General features: G+C 45.9%; 2 protein-coding genes across 4 annotated transcripts in view; one reads left to right on the top strand and one right to left on the bottom strand.

Moving 5' to 3' along the window:
* Nucleotides 1–14,401, bottom strand: part of LOC119433990 (uncharacterized) — a 165,286-nt gene that overhangs the window by 80,984 nt on the left and 69,901 nt on the right. The window lies entirely within an intron of this gene.
* LOC119433985 (flavin-containing monooxygenase 5) lies at nucleotides 6,761–13,546 on the top strand. Its single transcript, XM_037701277.2, has 2 exons — nucleotides 6,761–7,482; nucleotides 12,106–13,546. Exons 1-2 carry the CDS (start codon nucleotides 6,880–6,882, stop codon nucleotides 13,186–13,188), a joined length of 1,686 nt encoding a protein of 561 aa, XP_037557205.1. The 5' UTR covers nucleotides 6,761–6,879; the 3' UTR covers nucleotides 13,189–13,546.

Raw genomic sequence — 14,401 nt, 5'->3', positions numbered from 1 at the left:
TTACGTATTCTTCGATAACTTTATTTTCTTTTATTTAGCCTCATTTTCAAGGCAGCGGTTGCGGCCACTAGAACCTGTGCTGATTGAATCCGGCTTGCTCTGTAGTTATCTGGGCGCAGCTGTCCCCAAGCCACGTGTGCGGCGCAGCAACTGTCAAGTAAAGCGGCCATAGCAGAGGCTACGACTGTGACGTCAGCACGCAGAAGAGGGCGCCTGCTAGCTTGACGCCACCAACGAGGATTTATGAGGACGCTACCCGGCGACACACATCCTTTTTGAGGCAGCGGTTGCGGCAACTAGAACCTGTGCCGGTTGAATCCTGCTTGCTCTGCAGGTTGGTGTCTTTGTTTTCTAGACGCGATTGCTGTATTGCTTCTTGCCTTGACTGCTGCCTCCTAGTAAGTGTTTCTTTTGTTTTTTTCGTTGGTGTTTTTGCTACCTTTGCTAACCATGCCGTCCAATGCAGAGCTGGCAAAAAAAAAAAAAATGAATTACTTGAGTGACTACTTCGCTCTAGTCTTGACACTCTCGCTAACGATCTAACCGTCAAAATTTAGGAGAAGTTAAATCACGAAGGCCTCGGGCAACATGCTTCCCTAGGTGAGAGTGTGCGATTTCTATGTGACAGTTTTGACTCTATTAAGGTGAAACAGGATGAACTGACACTAGCCAACAAGGAACGTGTTGCGCAAAATGAGGCGCTAACCAGAGGAGTTGCCGAACTCGAGCAGTACTCGCGGCTAAATGTTGAAATTAAGGGCGTACCAGTCACTCAGGGAGAGGACTGTGCGGCCATTGGGAAGCGGTTGGGTGAAGCTATTCAATCTCCTGTCACGCCCAGCGACTTTGATACAATTCATCGTGTCTCAACTAGAACAGATGAAAAGAAGATCGTCGCGAGGTTTTGTTGCCGGGAAAAGAAAAACGACTTTGCCCGCAATATATAATGGCACTACACATGACAGCCCTGACAGTGTTGCTGACGCGTTTAGTAACTACTTTTTCGAAATTTTCAGTCAAAAACATAGCGATTCACATTGAAACCTAAATCGTTCTAACCACTTCTTTCTTCTTCCCGTGACACCTGCTGATGTGTCTACTGCACTAATAAATCTTAAGGAGACCAGCCCTGGTAAAGATAAAAATTTCAGCACGGCACTTAAAACTTGTAGTTCGTGTTATTTGGAAACCACTTTCTGCAATTATAAATCTTGCGTTCAAGGATGGCATTTTCCTAACTCGCTGAAAGTAGCTAAAGTTATTCCGGTATATAAAAAGGGTGACAGACTGTCAGTTTCCAACTACCACCCCCATCCGTATCCTTTGGTCCCTGAGTAAAGTTATCGAAAAAATTATTTATAATTCGCCTAAGCAAATACCTGCAAAAATTTAATCTACTGAAGCCATGCCAATTTGGTTTTCGAGAGGGAAGTTCCACTAACGTTGCCCTGCTTTCCGTAACTGACTATATCAAGCGCTCTATTGATTCAGGATGCGTAGTTGGCTCGGTATTTCTAGACTTCACAAAAGCATTTGACACCATTATTCATCTTCCGTCTTGTCTAACAAACTCTAGCATGTGGTATTTCATGTCCGGCCCTCAAGTTCTTAAAAAAGTTATCTATTGAACAGAAAGCACACGGTATACATATCGGGCTCTTTCTCCGCTACTCTAACAATTAACCAAGGGGCGCCTCAAGGCTCATCACTTGGTCCATTACTTTTTTTACTTTACATCAGTGGTCTTCCTGACAACATACACATGGCTCACTGCGTTTTATATGCCGACAATACGACTATTTTCATTGGTGATACATGTATTAATGCCGTCGCTACCAAATTAAATGATGCTCTGTATAGTGTGTCCAAGTGAGGCTCCGAAAATTATTTACTTATTAATCCCAATAAATATACATTTCTTATTTTTAAATCACCTCAACGAAAGTTAACCTCATTACCAGGCATCAGAATTGACTCGCATTTCATAAGTGTCAGTGATTGTGCATCATTCCTTGGCGTTCAACCTGATACTAACCTTAAGTTCGTTAACCATATTGCTCACATTAGAAAGATGGTAGCATTCGTGCACTGCTTAAAGCACGCTTATATTTCTCTCATCAGACCCTGCTTTGTCTTCACTTCGCTTTCATTCATTCGCATATCACTTATGACATCGCATCATGGGGAACTATTTATCAGTATCATCTTTAATCCCTTCAGCATTTACTAAATCGAGCCATTCGGATTATTTTTCGCTGTCCTCACGACGGCAGCGCCACTGCTCTTCTTCGCAGCAACATCTTATCTATTGATAACTTGTTTCGGTTTAGTCTAATTTTGTTGTTGTTATTGTAGAGAGGCGCTCTGGTTTAATTAATTAGAGCGTAGAGCACTACAGCGAGAGGTTACACAGCTCAGGCAACACAGGCACAAGGCTTCGACCAACTCGTCATCGTCGTCTTTCTCGAAGCAGTGCATACTGTTAGTTCTTCTTCAGTACATTATAAACAATTAACAAATCAACTTGCTATCAATTTCATTGATTCAGAGCTTTTAGTACATTCCAACTGCACTAGGTTTGCTGCTAACAATACTTTTTTGTTACCTAAGGTTTCTACCAATTACGGTAAATCATCTGCATCCTTCTGTGCGATCACCCACGTCTGTTAAATCCAAAGTTTTTTTTAATTCATGCAAAAATTCATTAAAATATTATTTGTTGAATTTTCGATGTTGGTGCTTGTTTAGTTTTACTATATTTGTGTTTTTATATAAAGTATTTATTTCTAAATTTGTTCGTTTTTTTTTTTGCGTTCATGCATTTTGATGTTTTCTATTCCTTTACCTTTACTGTTATTTTTTACTTGATATATATTTGTCCAATTGGTTCGCACTGCTGCTAATCATTGTGATACGAGTATTTATTTGCAATTTTCATCGAGGGTCCCGTTGCAGTTTTCTACTTTGGGACCCTCGTCTGTATATTTTATATGCTGTCATTAACATACGATGTAAAAATAATAATTAACTGATTTGATTTGAATCGGTATGTGCCATTTAATCAAAGATGGAGGAGATATCATACTTGAAAAACATGCGGCCCTTTGTACGCAATGCCTCACGACTTTAAGTGTACCAGAGAACTGGGAGAACGCCAACATTATACTAATCCACAAGAAGGGAGACGTTAAAGAATTGAATAATTATAGACCCATTAGCTTGCTTTCACTATGGTATAAAATATTCACCAAGGTAATTTTCAATATTCAATATTTTAGTTGGCATTAAGAGAAAAAAATGAAGTTGGGCAGGCCATGTAATGCGTAGGGTAGATAACCGGTAGACCATTGGAGTTACAGAATGGGTGCCAAGTAAGGGAAGTGCAGTCGAGGACGGCAGAAAGTTAGGTGGGGTGATGGAATTAGTAAATTTAGAGGTGCTGGTTGGAATCAGCTAGCGCAAGACAGGGGTAATTGGAGATTGCGGGGAGATGCCTTCGTTCTGTAGTGGACATAATAAACATAGGCTGGCCAAGATGATGATGATGATTATGAGAGAGAGAGAATAAACCCTCGATGATGATGATGAACTGCGCAAGCGTAAGCGTGAAGAGCAAAACGCGGGGCAGACTGATGAACTGCTCATGGCACTCTATGACGTCATTGCTGGGTATATAGGCGCTGCGCTGATTGACAATCTGTAAAGGCTTTTCCATCTGGACCGTCTTGTTTCGTCGATGCTGTTTCAATAACCAAGCCGTAATTATCTACTATAGTTTTGGTTTTATTTTAAGGCATCTGTCCCGTTCTTGCCGAAAAAAAAATAAAAAAAATTGGAGGACGTTTAAGCTTCGCCTTTAAGAGTGGAACGCGATAGCGTTATCGTGCCCCGTTCGCATCGCATTCTTCTTTGAGTAGGCTTCACTGCAATAAACAACGTGGGAAAGCAAGCGTACAAAGAGCAAGCTTACACCAATCGCCTTAAAGTCGGCTTCACTTTTAAACACAAATGCATTGCTGGGAAGAAATTTTTATAGGGGCAATATAAGTGGTCTTAAATCGAAATGGGAAGGCCCTAGGACCTTTTTTATTATTTTATTGTTTGATGTTGCCCCGAGGCACGCGCGTGTAGAAAACGCATTAGGCTGGCTAAGTCCAAGTTTGACCTGCCGAGGAGGCGAGCGCCATCTGGATGGTGTTTTTGGAAGTAATCTACCCAGGCGCGCCGCAGTTGTATGGTAGAAATGCTGGAAAAGAAGTCTGTTTTAGTTTCCTCGTAACAGAATTATGTTTTCTCGTACATTCAATCCGACGTTATCATGTCTGTAGGTTGTGGTTAAAGCCTTACTTTACGATTGTTCTGACGGATTTTAGTTTGAAAAATTAAATTACTTTACTAACAACTCTGCGCTACGCGGAGGGCCTGCGTGGTCGGTGTGGTTCGGGATGATTTTTCTCAGCCGCGGTCGCCGCACGATTACGCCGACACCGGGTTTTCTGTGACACGGGGCCCTCAACGCTATCCCGTTAAAAACATGCGATTGCTTACACTCGACTTTAAAAAAAAAACACGGTCATACGTAAGGCGATATTGGTGCCTCAGAGCCACCGGTGTCTTTGCTCTGACTTGACATAAAAAGAACACATTGCAAGGAATTAAGCCGTAGCATTACAAAATGGATGAATTCTTATGAGCAGTTCACTCGGCTTGGTTTGTTTTAGAAAGTTGCACAGGTACTGTTCGCTAAGTTGCATGCTAAATAAATTTGGTAATATTGTCTCATATCGGAAACATGTATAACACATCATGTAAACCATATCATTAAGCATGTATGGCATATGTGACAAGCCGATGGTTTGTTATGAAACATTAGTTAGTGTTACTTTGTACATTACACAGGTGGAGAACAGTACATTTTGTAATTGTCCAGATCTTTTTTTTATTCATATGAATATAAATAGTGCAATTACCGCATTTTCATTTGGTTAACAACATTAAAAAGTAAGAATACATAAATTCAACTTTAATCGGCCTTTCATTGCGGAAATCAAGAACTCGATTTCAATAACATTTGCAACGCTAAAAAAGTGGGAAAAAATTATACAGATTCCCACGCACTATAGGAATCGATGTAGGCGAAGATTTGTGTGATGTTTGCGTTGATTGGACAATATACGGCGTTGACGTTGACGGCAGTCGACAGTCATGGGGTGATGGTGAATGTTACCTTGCATATATCAGTTGTATTTGTTTACATAGTAAACACGACACACAGTGAGACCCGCTTGTTCGTGGCGTTGTTGTTCCCATTGCTCGTAGCCTGTGAGAAGGTTAGCTTTCTGACAGCGCCTTTCCCCTCTTAAGCGATGCTGCACAAGCTGCCACAACTAAGAGTCGCAACGTTATCACCCGTTGCGTGACGGACGTCGGCTTCATCCATTCTCTGCGTCCTCTATCTTCCTCCACGACCATTCTAATCTATCTGTACTCTGGGCTGTTGGGCGTGAGTACAAAACCGAGCGCTGTAGTTTCTTCAATGGTTTTGCGGGGGGAGGGGGCTCACGCGTAATTATTATACAGCCGTCCAGAGGGCATTGCGTTGACGGCCAGGGAGCTCTCGTTAGACAGGTCTCATAAAATCCTCTCCCGCGGCCCTGCCATTTACATTATACACGTTCTCAACCAATCCCAGACTCGGCATGCCAGAGAACAGCAGTAGTGGACATATTGGGAGGAAGCTTAAGCTTCGCTTTTAAGAGTGGAACGCGATAGCATTCGAAGATCCCCGACTGCTACTCATGGTTCCCGACGACTGCAGCTTACGCAACCGTAATGGTTGCTGGCAAACACTGGCCGCGAACGCTATGCACGTAGGCGAGCTTTCTAGTGGAAACGCGGCCTCTTGCGTGGGCTGATCCCGGAGATAGTGCACAACCGCGCCAAAGAAATTCCGTCATTTTCAGGTTTCCGTATTTGTTTCGCATATTTAATATTTCAGTCTGAGAAGATTTAACATAAAAGGCATGCGCTCTGGGTGTTTTGTTTCATGACATTTGTTTGTGGATTGTCATTCTCAAAATTCCGAGGAATAGCTTTGCCAAGAATGCAAGACAAGGTATGCGCAACATTGATGATAGAATGGTGTGGCATACCTAACGTGGTCGGGGATGATTTTCTCGGCCGTGGGCACCAATGTCGACGCCGACGCCAGATTTTCTGCGACAGCGGATCCCTAAATGCTATCGCGTTAAAAAGACGAAGGAGGAGCCAAAGAAAGATTCACTTTAAGAATTGTGCGGGATAAGGCAGCGTCAACACGTCTTTAATACTGTATCACGTGCGCTGCTTTCGAACGCTAACCTCCGCTTTCAAGAAGTATGCACTGTGGTTTTAGCTCTTATTTCGAAAGTCGTGAAGGGACGGCGACACCCTGAAGTCACGTGTCCAACGCCGTCTTATCGCAAGCCGTGTACCCTCGATCTACCATTATGGGCTCGCAGAGCGCTTTAGTGCCCACTCAACTGTTTTTGTGCTTGTTTTCAGTTCCTAGAATAAGACACACGTGATTTCAACATGCAGCGGGCTCTTCGGCTCGTCGGCTTGTGTGCACAGCTGCAGGGCTGTATACACAGCCCTGCAGGTGATAAGTCAGAACGGCTGCACTGTAGACTCCAGAACGTTATCTAATCGTGCTATTTCTTCTAATACTTTTTTTTTCTCTCTCCATCTCTTCTCGGGAAGTGACGCAATCACCCGCCCTGCCTCGGGAAGAATGTCTGGCACCGCTTCTCGTCTTTGCGTCGCTCAAGCGAAACCGGCGAGCTAGCGTACAGCGACGGTTTCAAACGACACCGGCGAGCTATAGCATAGCGACGCAAGATGCGGATCGCCGTGGTAGGTGCCGGCTGCTGCGGCATCACGGCCGTCAAGGCATGCCTCGAAGAAGGGCTGGACGTGGTCTGCTTCGAGAAGGCCTCCGACTGCGGCGGGCTATGGTGGTATCGGGAGGAGACGCCCGAGTCCGGTACCGGTACCGTGATGCGCTTCACCGTGGCCAACACCAGCAAGGAGATGTCCTGCTACAGCGACTTCCCGCCGGACAAGGACGCTGCAGTGTTCATGCCCCACTGGCAGACGCTCGAGTACATCCGAAGCTACGCAGACCACTTCGGAGTGACCCCGAAGATTCGCTTCAACCACGACGTGCTCAGGCTCGACAGGGATGGCACACTAAGGATTCGGGATTCGAAGACCGGTCGCGAGTGGGAGGACGTTTTCGACGGCGTCCTGGTCTGCACGGGACATCACGGATCACCTTCGGTTCCGGACATTCCTGGCCGAGAGCTGTATCGAGGGCGGGTGATGCACTCACGCGAATACAAATACGCCGACGACTCGTTTAGGGATAAGACCGTGGTCGTCGTGGGATTCGCAAACTCGGCTATGGACGTCGCTGTGAACCTGAGCACCGTGGCAAGACAGGTAAGAATCCGCATCATTTACCCTGCGGTACCCATGAACAGTTCCACATCGAAGTGAATTAGAACAACTTTTTTATTTTTATTTCTGGCCATGGCGAGTACACTTCTACAAAAAAAAGGAAATGTGATTTAATTTACAGCTTATTTAGTATAATAACTCGCACTGCAACGCGTAAAAAACGCTGTCATAGTTGACTAACGTAGCACGTTGGGCTTGTTGGTATAACATGATGGAGGCAAACGGCATAGTGCATCATAAAGAGAACGTTAAACTTCCTGTGTTCTGTTCATGACGCGCTACGCCTTTTGGCTACTATATGGTCTACTACAATGCAACGATTGTCAACAAGTATAAAGACAGTCAGACTGGTGAGAGAAATCATTGAGGCTGCCCAGATAAGCGCACAATCAGCCAGTAGCATAAACATAAACAAAATAAACAAAATAAGTTATCTTAGTAGGCGTTAGGTTTTTTGGAACTTTTGTATGTGAATCTGTATGAGCCTTGTATCGGCCTTGTAAGTGCCCATGCGCGCCCCCGCCGCTTCCTTGGAAGCTATTAATTAAACTTTAGTTGTAAGTGAGCGTGTCTCCTGTCCACAACGTTTCCGTGCGCCCTTATTCCGTTCAACGACACAACATGGTAGACCACCAGGCCCAACACTCAACGATTCCGCTACTGTTGGCTACGCATTCAAATTCTGGTGCCCAAATGAGAATTTGGAGGTATGTAACTCAGCCTAGCATATATGAAACATCGGGCGCTTCGCAGGGTTAAACGTTGTATGACAAGTTCATTCAATTATTGCTTAACGAAGATATTTGTACATAATGACGATGACGGAAAAAATATGCCGCGTCAGTTGCCGCAAGGCTTCTCCCGCACTTTCTATAAAAATTAGTAGCCCTTCCTCTGTCGAGGAAATGAGGGTAAGCGAAGCTTGTCGGGTGTTTCTTCACTGTTCCTCCAAACGAAGTACACTGACGAGTACCACGTTGTGCTCTAACCACAACCGGTCACTCGCACTGCAGGTGGCTCTGAAGTTGCGGTTGGGAAACTCGCGTTGAAACCTGGCCGTCGTGCCAGGAAAGTTGGTGCTAGCGTTGCCGAGGCGTGCACCACCGTTGTCGGGTTCCTGGAGGGCTAGACGACGCTGACGTTTGGCCTCAACATCGCGCTCCCGTAACCAGGGGTCGGCGGCTCTTCGCTGGTGTTTGGCCTCAACGTCGGGCACCCTCAACTCAGGGTCCGTGGCTCTTCGCTGACGTTTCGCCTGGGCTTCGGAAGCGCTCACGCTAGAATTGGCACGTCGACGACGAGCCCTTTTGTGAGCGCGTTCATTCTGGATAGATTTCCACGAAATTTCTTCAAAATTTAATCTGTCCGTTACGTGAGACAATGGATGGCTCATACCCCCGTAAGCGCGGCCTCCCCATTACGACGACAGAAGAGAAGTGAAATTCTAAGCTGGAATGATTAGCGGCAACGCAGCCAGCTGTGGAAGCAGACGACGACGATGAATGCGGGAGCAGTGGCACGAGCGCGAGCCGAGCGCGAGCCGGACGCGAGCGCGTGCCGATCACCCGTGCAGCTCTGAGAGCAGCTGGCTTCTTTAGCGTTACAGACTAGAGTATACAAGCTTCGCTTGAATAACGACAAGTAAGTCTGAATAAAAAAGCGGAGGAACCGCAAATATCCTGTGCTTAGCAAAAGGTGAGCGATTGTGAGCGATTGTGTGAGCGATTGAGTGACTTTCACAAGCGTTTCCAGAAGAAAATGAACTATTAGGCCGTACCAAAGCGGTTTCGGAGCAGTCGTATAGCTCATGAGAGTCACAAGACTTGATTAATGAAAGATGAGTCATGAGAAAGATGAAAGATGGCGGGAGAAAGGCAAGAACGTCTTTGCTACGAAGACTTTTCCATGAAAAGCTTTTAGGTTCACAGTTAATGAATGCTGAAAAGAAATAAGTCATCCGGTACGGAATGTAGGGTTTTAAGGACGCGAGAAAAGAGCGACAGGAAGAACTGGAAGAAAATGTTGTGGGACAAAAATTGTTGTTGTGGACATCAGTGGGACAAAAATTGATAGATAGCTGAGAAACAGCTTCTAGCACAATTTAAATCATATTTCTACAATTACTAGAGCGAGCTAGCGGTAGCCTGTGTTTTGTTATAGGCAATGACCAGAGGACCCAAAGAGCGTTTGCATTTTAACCCCACAAAGACCATGGTATCATTTTTGAGACGCCGAGTTTGACAGCCCTAAATGCTGATCTAATGGTGGGAAAGTTAACGCAATATCTATAGCAGCGTTTTTTATATGCCGGAGAGGAATTTAAGCCTTGGATACTACAAAACAAGATCTTGCAAATAATTACTATAGTAACTATATTTTACTCCAAACATCCTCCAAACAGCCTTTATTTTTTTTTTTACAAATGTACTTTCCATGGCCATAAATAAAGGTGCCCACGTTGTTCTAATTCTCCTTCACGTGGCAATGGTGTTTGTGCTTTGTGGAGTTAATATCAAAAGAAACCGTTCGCACATAGGCGAGGTTGATGGCGTCTTTGGTTCTTCGTGCGCATGCGCTGCAGCGAGAGTTTGGACACCGTCACGCACGTTTGCGGCGCGTGGCTTGCATTGCGCAGTGGCGGTAGCCCGTTCGTGGAAACGGCAGTAAAGCACGTGTCCGAGCACGCGCAAGTAAGTTTGCTGCATAAGCAAAACAACGATGGCGATTGAGCCCGTTACGAAACCGGCCGCCCGCGAAGAGGCAGCCACGCTTTACATTGCCCCCCGTCTTTGTTCGTACACACACTGCTGACGCATTCACGTTCACAGGCATTCGTCGCACTGAAGTGTGATCGCAGAACTTGCATTCTTGTTATCTCTGCGAAAGCCTCTTTACAGCGAAGCGGTCAGCCTCAAGTTGGTTGGGAGTTTTCGTGGCGTGCTCACCCCCCCCCCCCCCCCTAAACAAAAAAAAAAAAAGACGGCAGCTGAAAAAGAATTTTGTGTTTGAACTTCCACGTACCAGAATTACGTTTTCTTGCACATTCGAATTCCAATCGAATGCTATCATGTCTGCAGGTTGTGTGCAAGTCGTACTTTACGAATTTCCTGACAGATTTTACTTTCAGAAATTCAATTAGTTCGATAACGCACTTGCTCTAGGCGGAGGGCCTACAAAAATGAGGATGTATGCTGGGCTAACGGCACCGCCACCCAGCGGCCGTGGGCACTCGGACAGACCTCGACCGGCAGATGCAAAAATGGTTTGTCTTTCAGTTTCCAGATACATTCGAATAACAATTCCAAGATATCATGTCCGCAGCTTGTGTGTAAGTCGTACTTTACGCATTTTCTGACGCAATTTACTTTTAAACATTAATCTAGTTCAATAAGGCATTTGCGCTTGGAGGACGGCCTAGAAGAAGGCGAATGTGTTCTACACTTCCGCACACATGCATGCGCGCGTGACGTAGGTCGCTTGTGGCGGTGGGGGTGCTTGTGTAACGTCGTCGCACGTCCGTTGGGGTGGTGGCGTGACGCTTGTGTAACATCAGCAACAGCTTCGCTGTACATCCAATTTCACAGGGTGGATTGGAGGCGCATTTTTTTTTCTCAGCTCGTATGCGTCCCACCCGCACGGAGCCCAGTGGATATGGCGTTGCGCTGCCGACGTAGTGGGTTCGATTACGGGCGCGGATGCCGCATTTCCGACGGGAGCGAATTGCAAAAAAAAAAAAAGCTCGTGTACGACTACATAGATTTAGGTTGCACGGTAAAGAACACCCAGATGGTCAAAATTAATCTGGAGTATCTTCACTATGGTGTGCCTCAATCATATCGCGTTTAGGCACGCGAAACCTCAGAAATTAATTTGCTTTTAATTTTCCTATACGTCACAGCAAAAACATTCACATGCAATTTCCGATAGCCTGTCATCAATAAGGCCAAATACGTTTTAAAGTGCAGTTCGGTCCCACTATGATGATACAGGAACAAAACTGCAATTCCCAAGCTGACAAGTGCGCCTGCTGTCGAGGGCTTTTCCGAATTAAAGACTGTGCTTTAGTGTGTAAGATAGTTTGAGTCGTAGGTCACCAAGGGAAGGACCTTATTAGGGGAAGGACAGATGGCTGGTATCAGAGATACCGCTCGCCGAACTCTCTGTAAATAAAAGAGCGCATTACATCACAGAAACAACAAAGTCACTTCCACAGTTAATTTTAGTCAAATTAACAGTGCCCTTTCGGAATGTTGCCAGGGTGAGGAGTGCACGGACGCTTCACTGTACAAAATTTGTCTATTTCGATTTCCTCAGTAGCAGCGCTTTAGGGTAGAGTTTACGATCACTTACATCAGTATGCCATTTTTACAAAATCCTTCGCGCCATACTTTTAAGGGGTATGCTTCACTACCGTCATCACCAACCAATTATTATGTCCCCTGCAGGACGATGGCCTCTCCCAGCGATCTCCAAATAGCCCTGCCTGGCGCTATCTGATTTAAACTTGCTTGCGGGATGTGCTCGTGTCACCTATCCAATTCCCCCACGAATCCATCAGACTGCGCAAATAACTGCGCTGGTATTTTCTTGTGTGCTTGAACGCAGGTGTTCGTGAGCACGAGACGGATCAACTGGGTCCTGCCATGCCACTACAAGTCCGTCCCCATGGACGTGTACGCGTACAACCAGGCGCGACTCTGGCTGTTCAGCTGGTTTCCCCTCTCCTGGTACAGCGGCTTCGTAGAAAGAGTGGCCAACGACACATGGGACCACAAGGCCCTCGGCGTCCAGCCCAATCACGACATCCTGAGCCAGGGCCTGGTCATCAACCAGTACATCGACGGCAAACTGCTGGACGGCACCGTGAAAATTCGTGGACCACCGCAGAGGTTCACCGAAAACGGGCTAGTCATGAACTACGTCGAAGAAGACGTGGATGCCGTCATTTTTGCCACGGGCTTTACGACCGGTTTGCCATTCCAGACGGACGCCCTCTCAAGAGACGGAGAACGACTTCTGCTCTACAAGATGATGATTCCGCCGGGAAACCCCAACGTCGCGTTCCTGGGTTTCATCGACGGCAACGCCAACCTCCTGCAGGCGTTCGAAATGCAGGCTCGGTATATGGCGCGAGTTTTCTCGGGAAAGCTGAAGCTGCCTTCCAGGGAGGCCATGGAAGCCGACGTGGCGGCCACGCAACAGAAGATAAAATCATTCTTCGTCCCGACGCCGAGACACTCGTTGATGATAGACAAGATTGCCTACGTCGAAGAACTCGCAAAGATCATCGGCGTTAAGCCCAACTACTTCAAGCTGCTCCTCACGGACCCAAAGGTTTACTACGCTCTCATGACGTCTCCTGTCCTCAACTACCAGTACAGGCTGGAAGGACCGCACTCCTGGAAAGGAGCTCGCGATGCAATCCTGGGATTCCAGGACAGGCTGCAAGCTCCGCTTCAGCGCAGAAAGAATGACGAAAAGGGCCTCCCATCCTCGGCGAGCTGCGTTACCGTGGGGAAGTTGTCCACATTGCTGGTTGCCGTTGGAATCTCAGCGTACCTACTTAGCGGTTCGTTGAAGAGCGCGCAGCAAAACGCTTCTCTCGCATGTGAAATGGCAGCGAAGCGTTTGCCCCTATTCGCTGCTACCCCTCTGCTCTACATAGCGAATTGGATGTCACCTATATAGTGTAAGGATTTTTTTTTACTTTCACAGAAGAAGGCGCCGCTCGTCGGTGTTTGAACTTCAGCTGCAAGTTGGTGTCCACCTATTGGACATAGGAAGTGCGTACGGATTGCGTTCGCTGCACCAAGAATGCCCGTTGCAACGTATGCAACTGCAGAAGTGTATACTCTAGAAACCGTACTGTACAGCTGCTTTCTTCGAGATCTCAACGGGCCCCTTCATTCACGCGTATGCATGCGATAACCGCCAGCTTTCCCATAACTTGGCTAAAACATTCGTATGGTTGACAGCCTCGATGAAATAATATTCATTCGTTGTATACTCTCTTCCGAGACCCGAAAAATAAAGAGCGATTGATTCATATGGTCTCAATAACAATTGTTTTCTTTTTTCTGCAGGCGAGTCGCTAGTTGTGATTATCTCGCATTTGTCGAGGAAATGGCGTTATTTTGCTATCTTCCTCAACATTAAACGTATCATAAGAAGCCAACAAACAGTGACACCAAGGACAACATAGGGGAAATTACTTGTACTTACTAATTGAATTAAAGAAATGATAAATTAATGGAAATGAAAATGGATGAAAAAACAAGTGGCCGCAGGTGGGGAACGAACCCACGTCTTTGTTTTGGTTTATCTATGTCTATTTATGAAACTTACAACTTAGTTTTTAGACATGAATACCCCAGAAAGTGGACGGAAAAACGGCGCCGCGGTAGCTCAATGGTGAGAGCATCGCAGGCGTAATGCGAAGACGTGAGTTCGTTCCCCCCCTGCGGCCAGTTGTTTTCTCGTCCATTTTCATTAATTTATCATTTCTTTAATTCAATTAGTAAGTACAAGCAATTTCCCCTATGTTGTCCTTGGTGTCACTGTTTGTTGGCTTCTTCTGATATGATTAATAAAAATCGGGCGCCTCGGTTCCCTTTCTTCTCGTTCAACATTAATGTCAATTTCATGCAAGACATAACGCACAGTGAAGCTGTTTGTGGCTGTAAACGTATCTAGTTACTTTCGCCAAGGAACAGGCTATATATACATAGCAGTGTCTGTGCGTTTTCATGAACTGCAGTGAGTCGTCATCGCAAGCTCGTCATACGAGTTCATGCAGTAGTGGATAACGTTCTTATGTTTCAAGACAATAGTATATTCCTCCTGTCCATATGAAGCCGCTTTGTTAGGATAAGCATTTCTGTTATCACAGCTGTTTCGCCTT

This window comes from Dermacentor silvarum, chromosome 11 (assembly GCF_013339745.2).
Source record: "Dermacentor silvarum isolate Dsil-2018 chromosome 11, BIME_Dsil_1.4, whole genome shotgun sequence".
Lineage (NCBI taxonomy): Eukaryota > Metazoa > Arthropoda > Arachnida > Ixodida > Ixodidae > Dermacentor > Dermacentor silvarum.
The sequence above is the reverse complement of the archived record's forward strand: the minus strand, read 5'-3'. Positions and strand labels throughout refer to the sequence as shown.

What these genes read in the sequence shown, in the direction of transcription:
- LOC119433985 (XM_037701277.2), top strand. Translation starts at nt 6,880, where the DNA reads ATGCGGATCGCCGTGGTAGGTGCCGGCTGCTGCGGCATCACGGCCGTC. An exon ending in TGAGCACCGTGGCAAGACAG is followed by an intron (nt 7,483 to 12,105) that starts GTAAGAATCCGC and finishes GCTTGAACGCAG; the next exon opens with GTGTTCGTGAGCACGAGACG.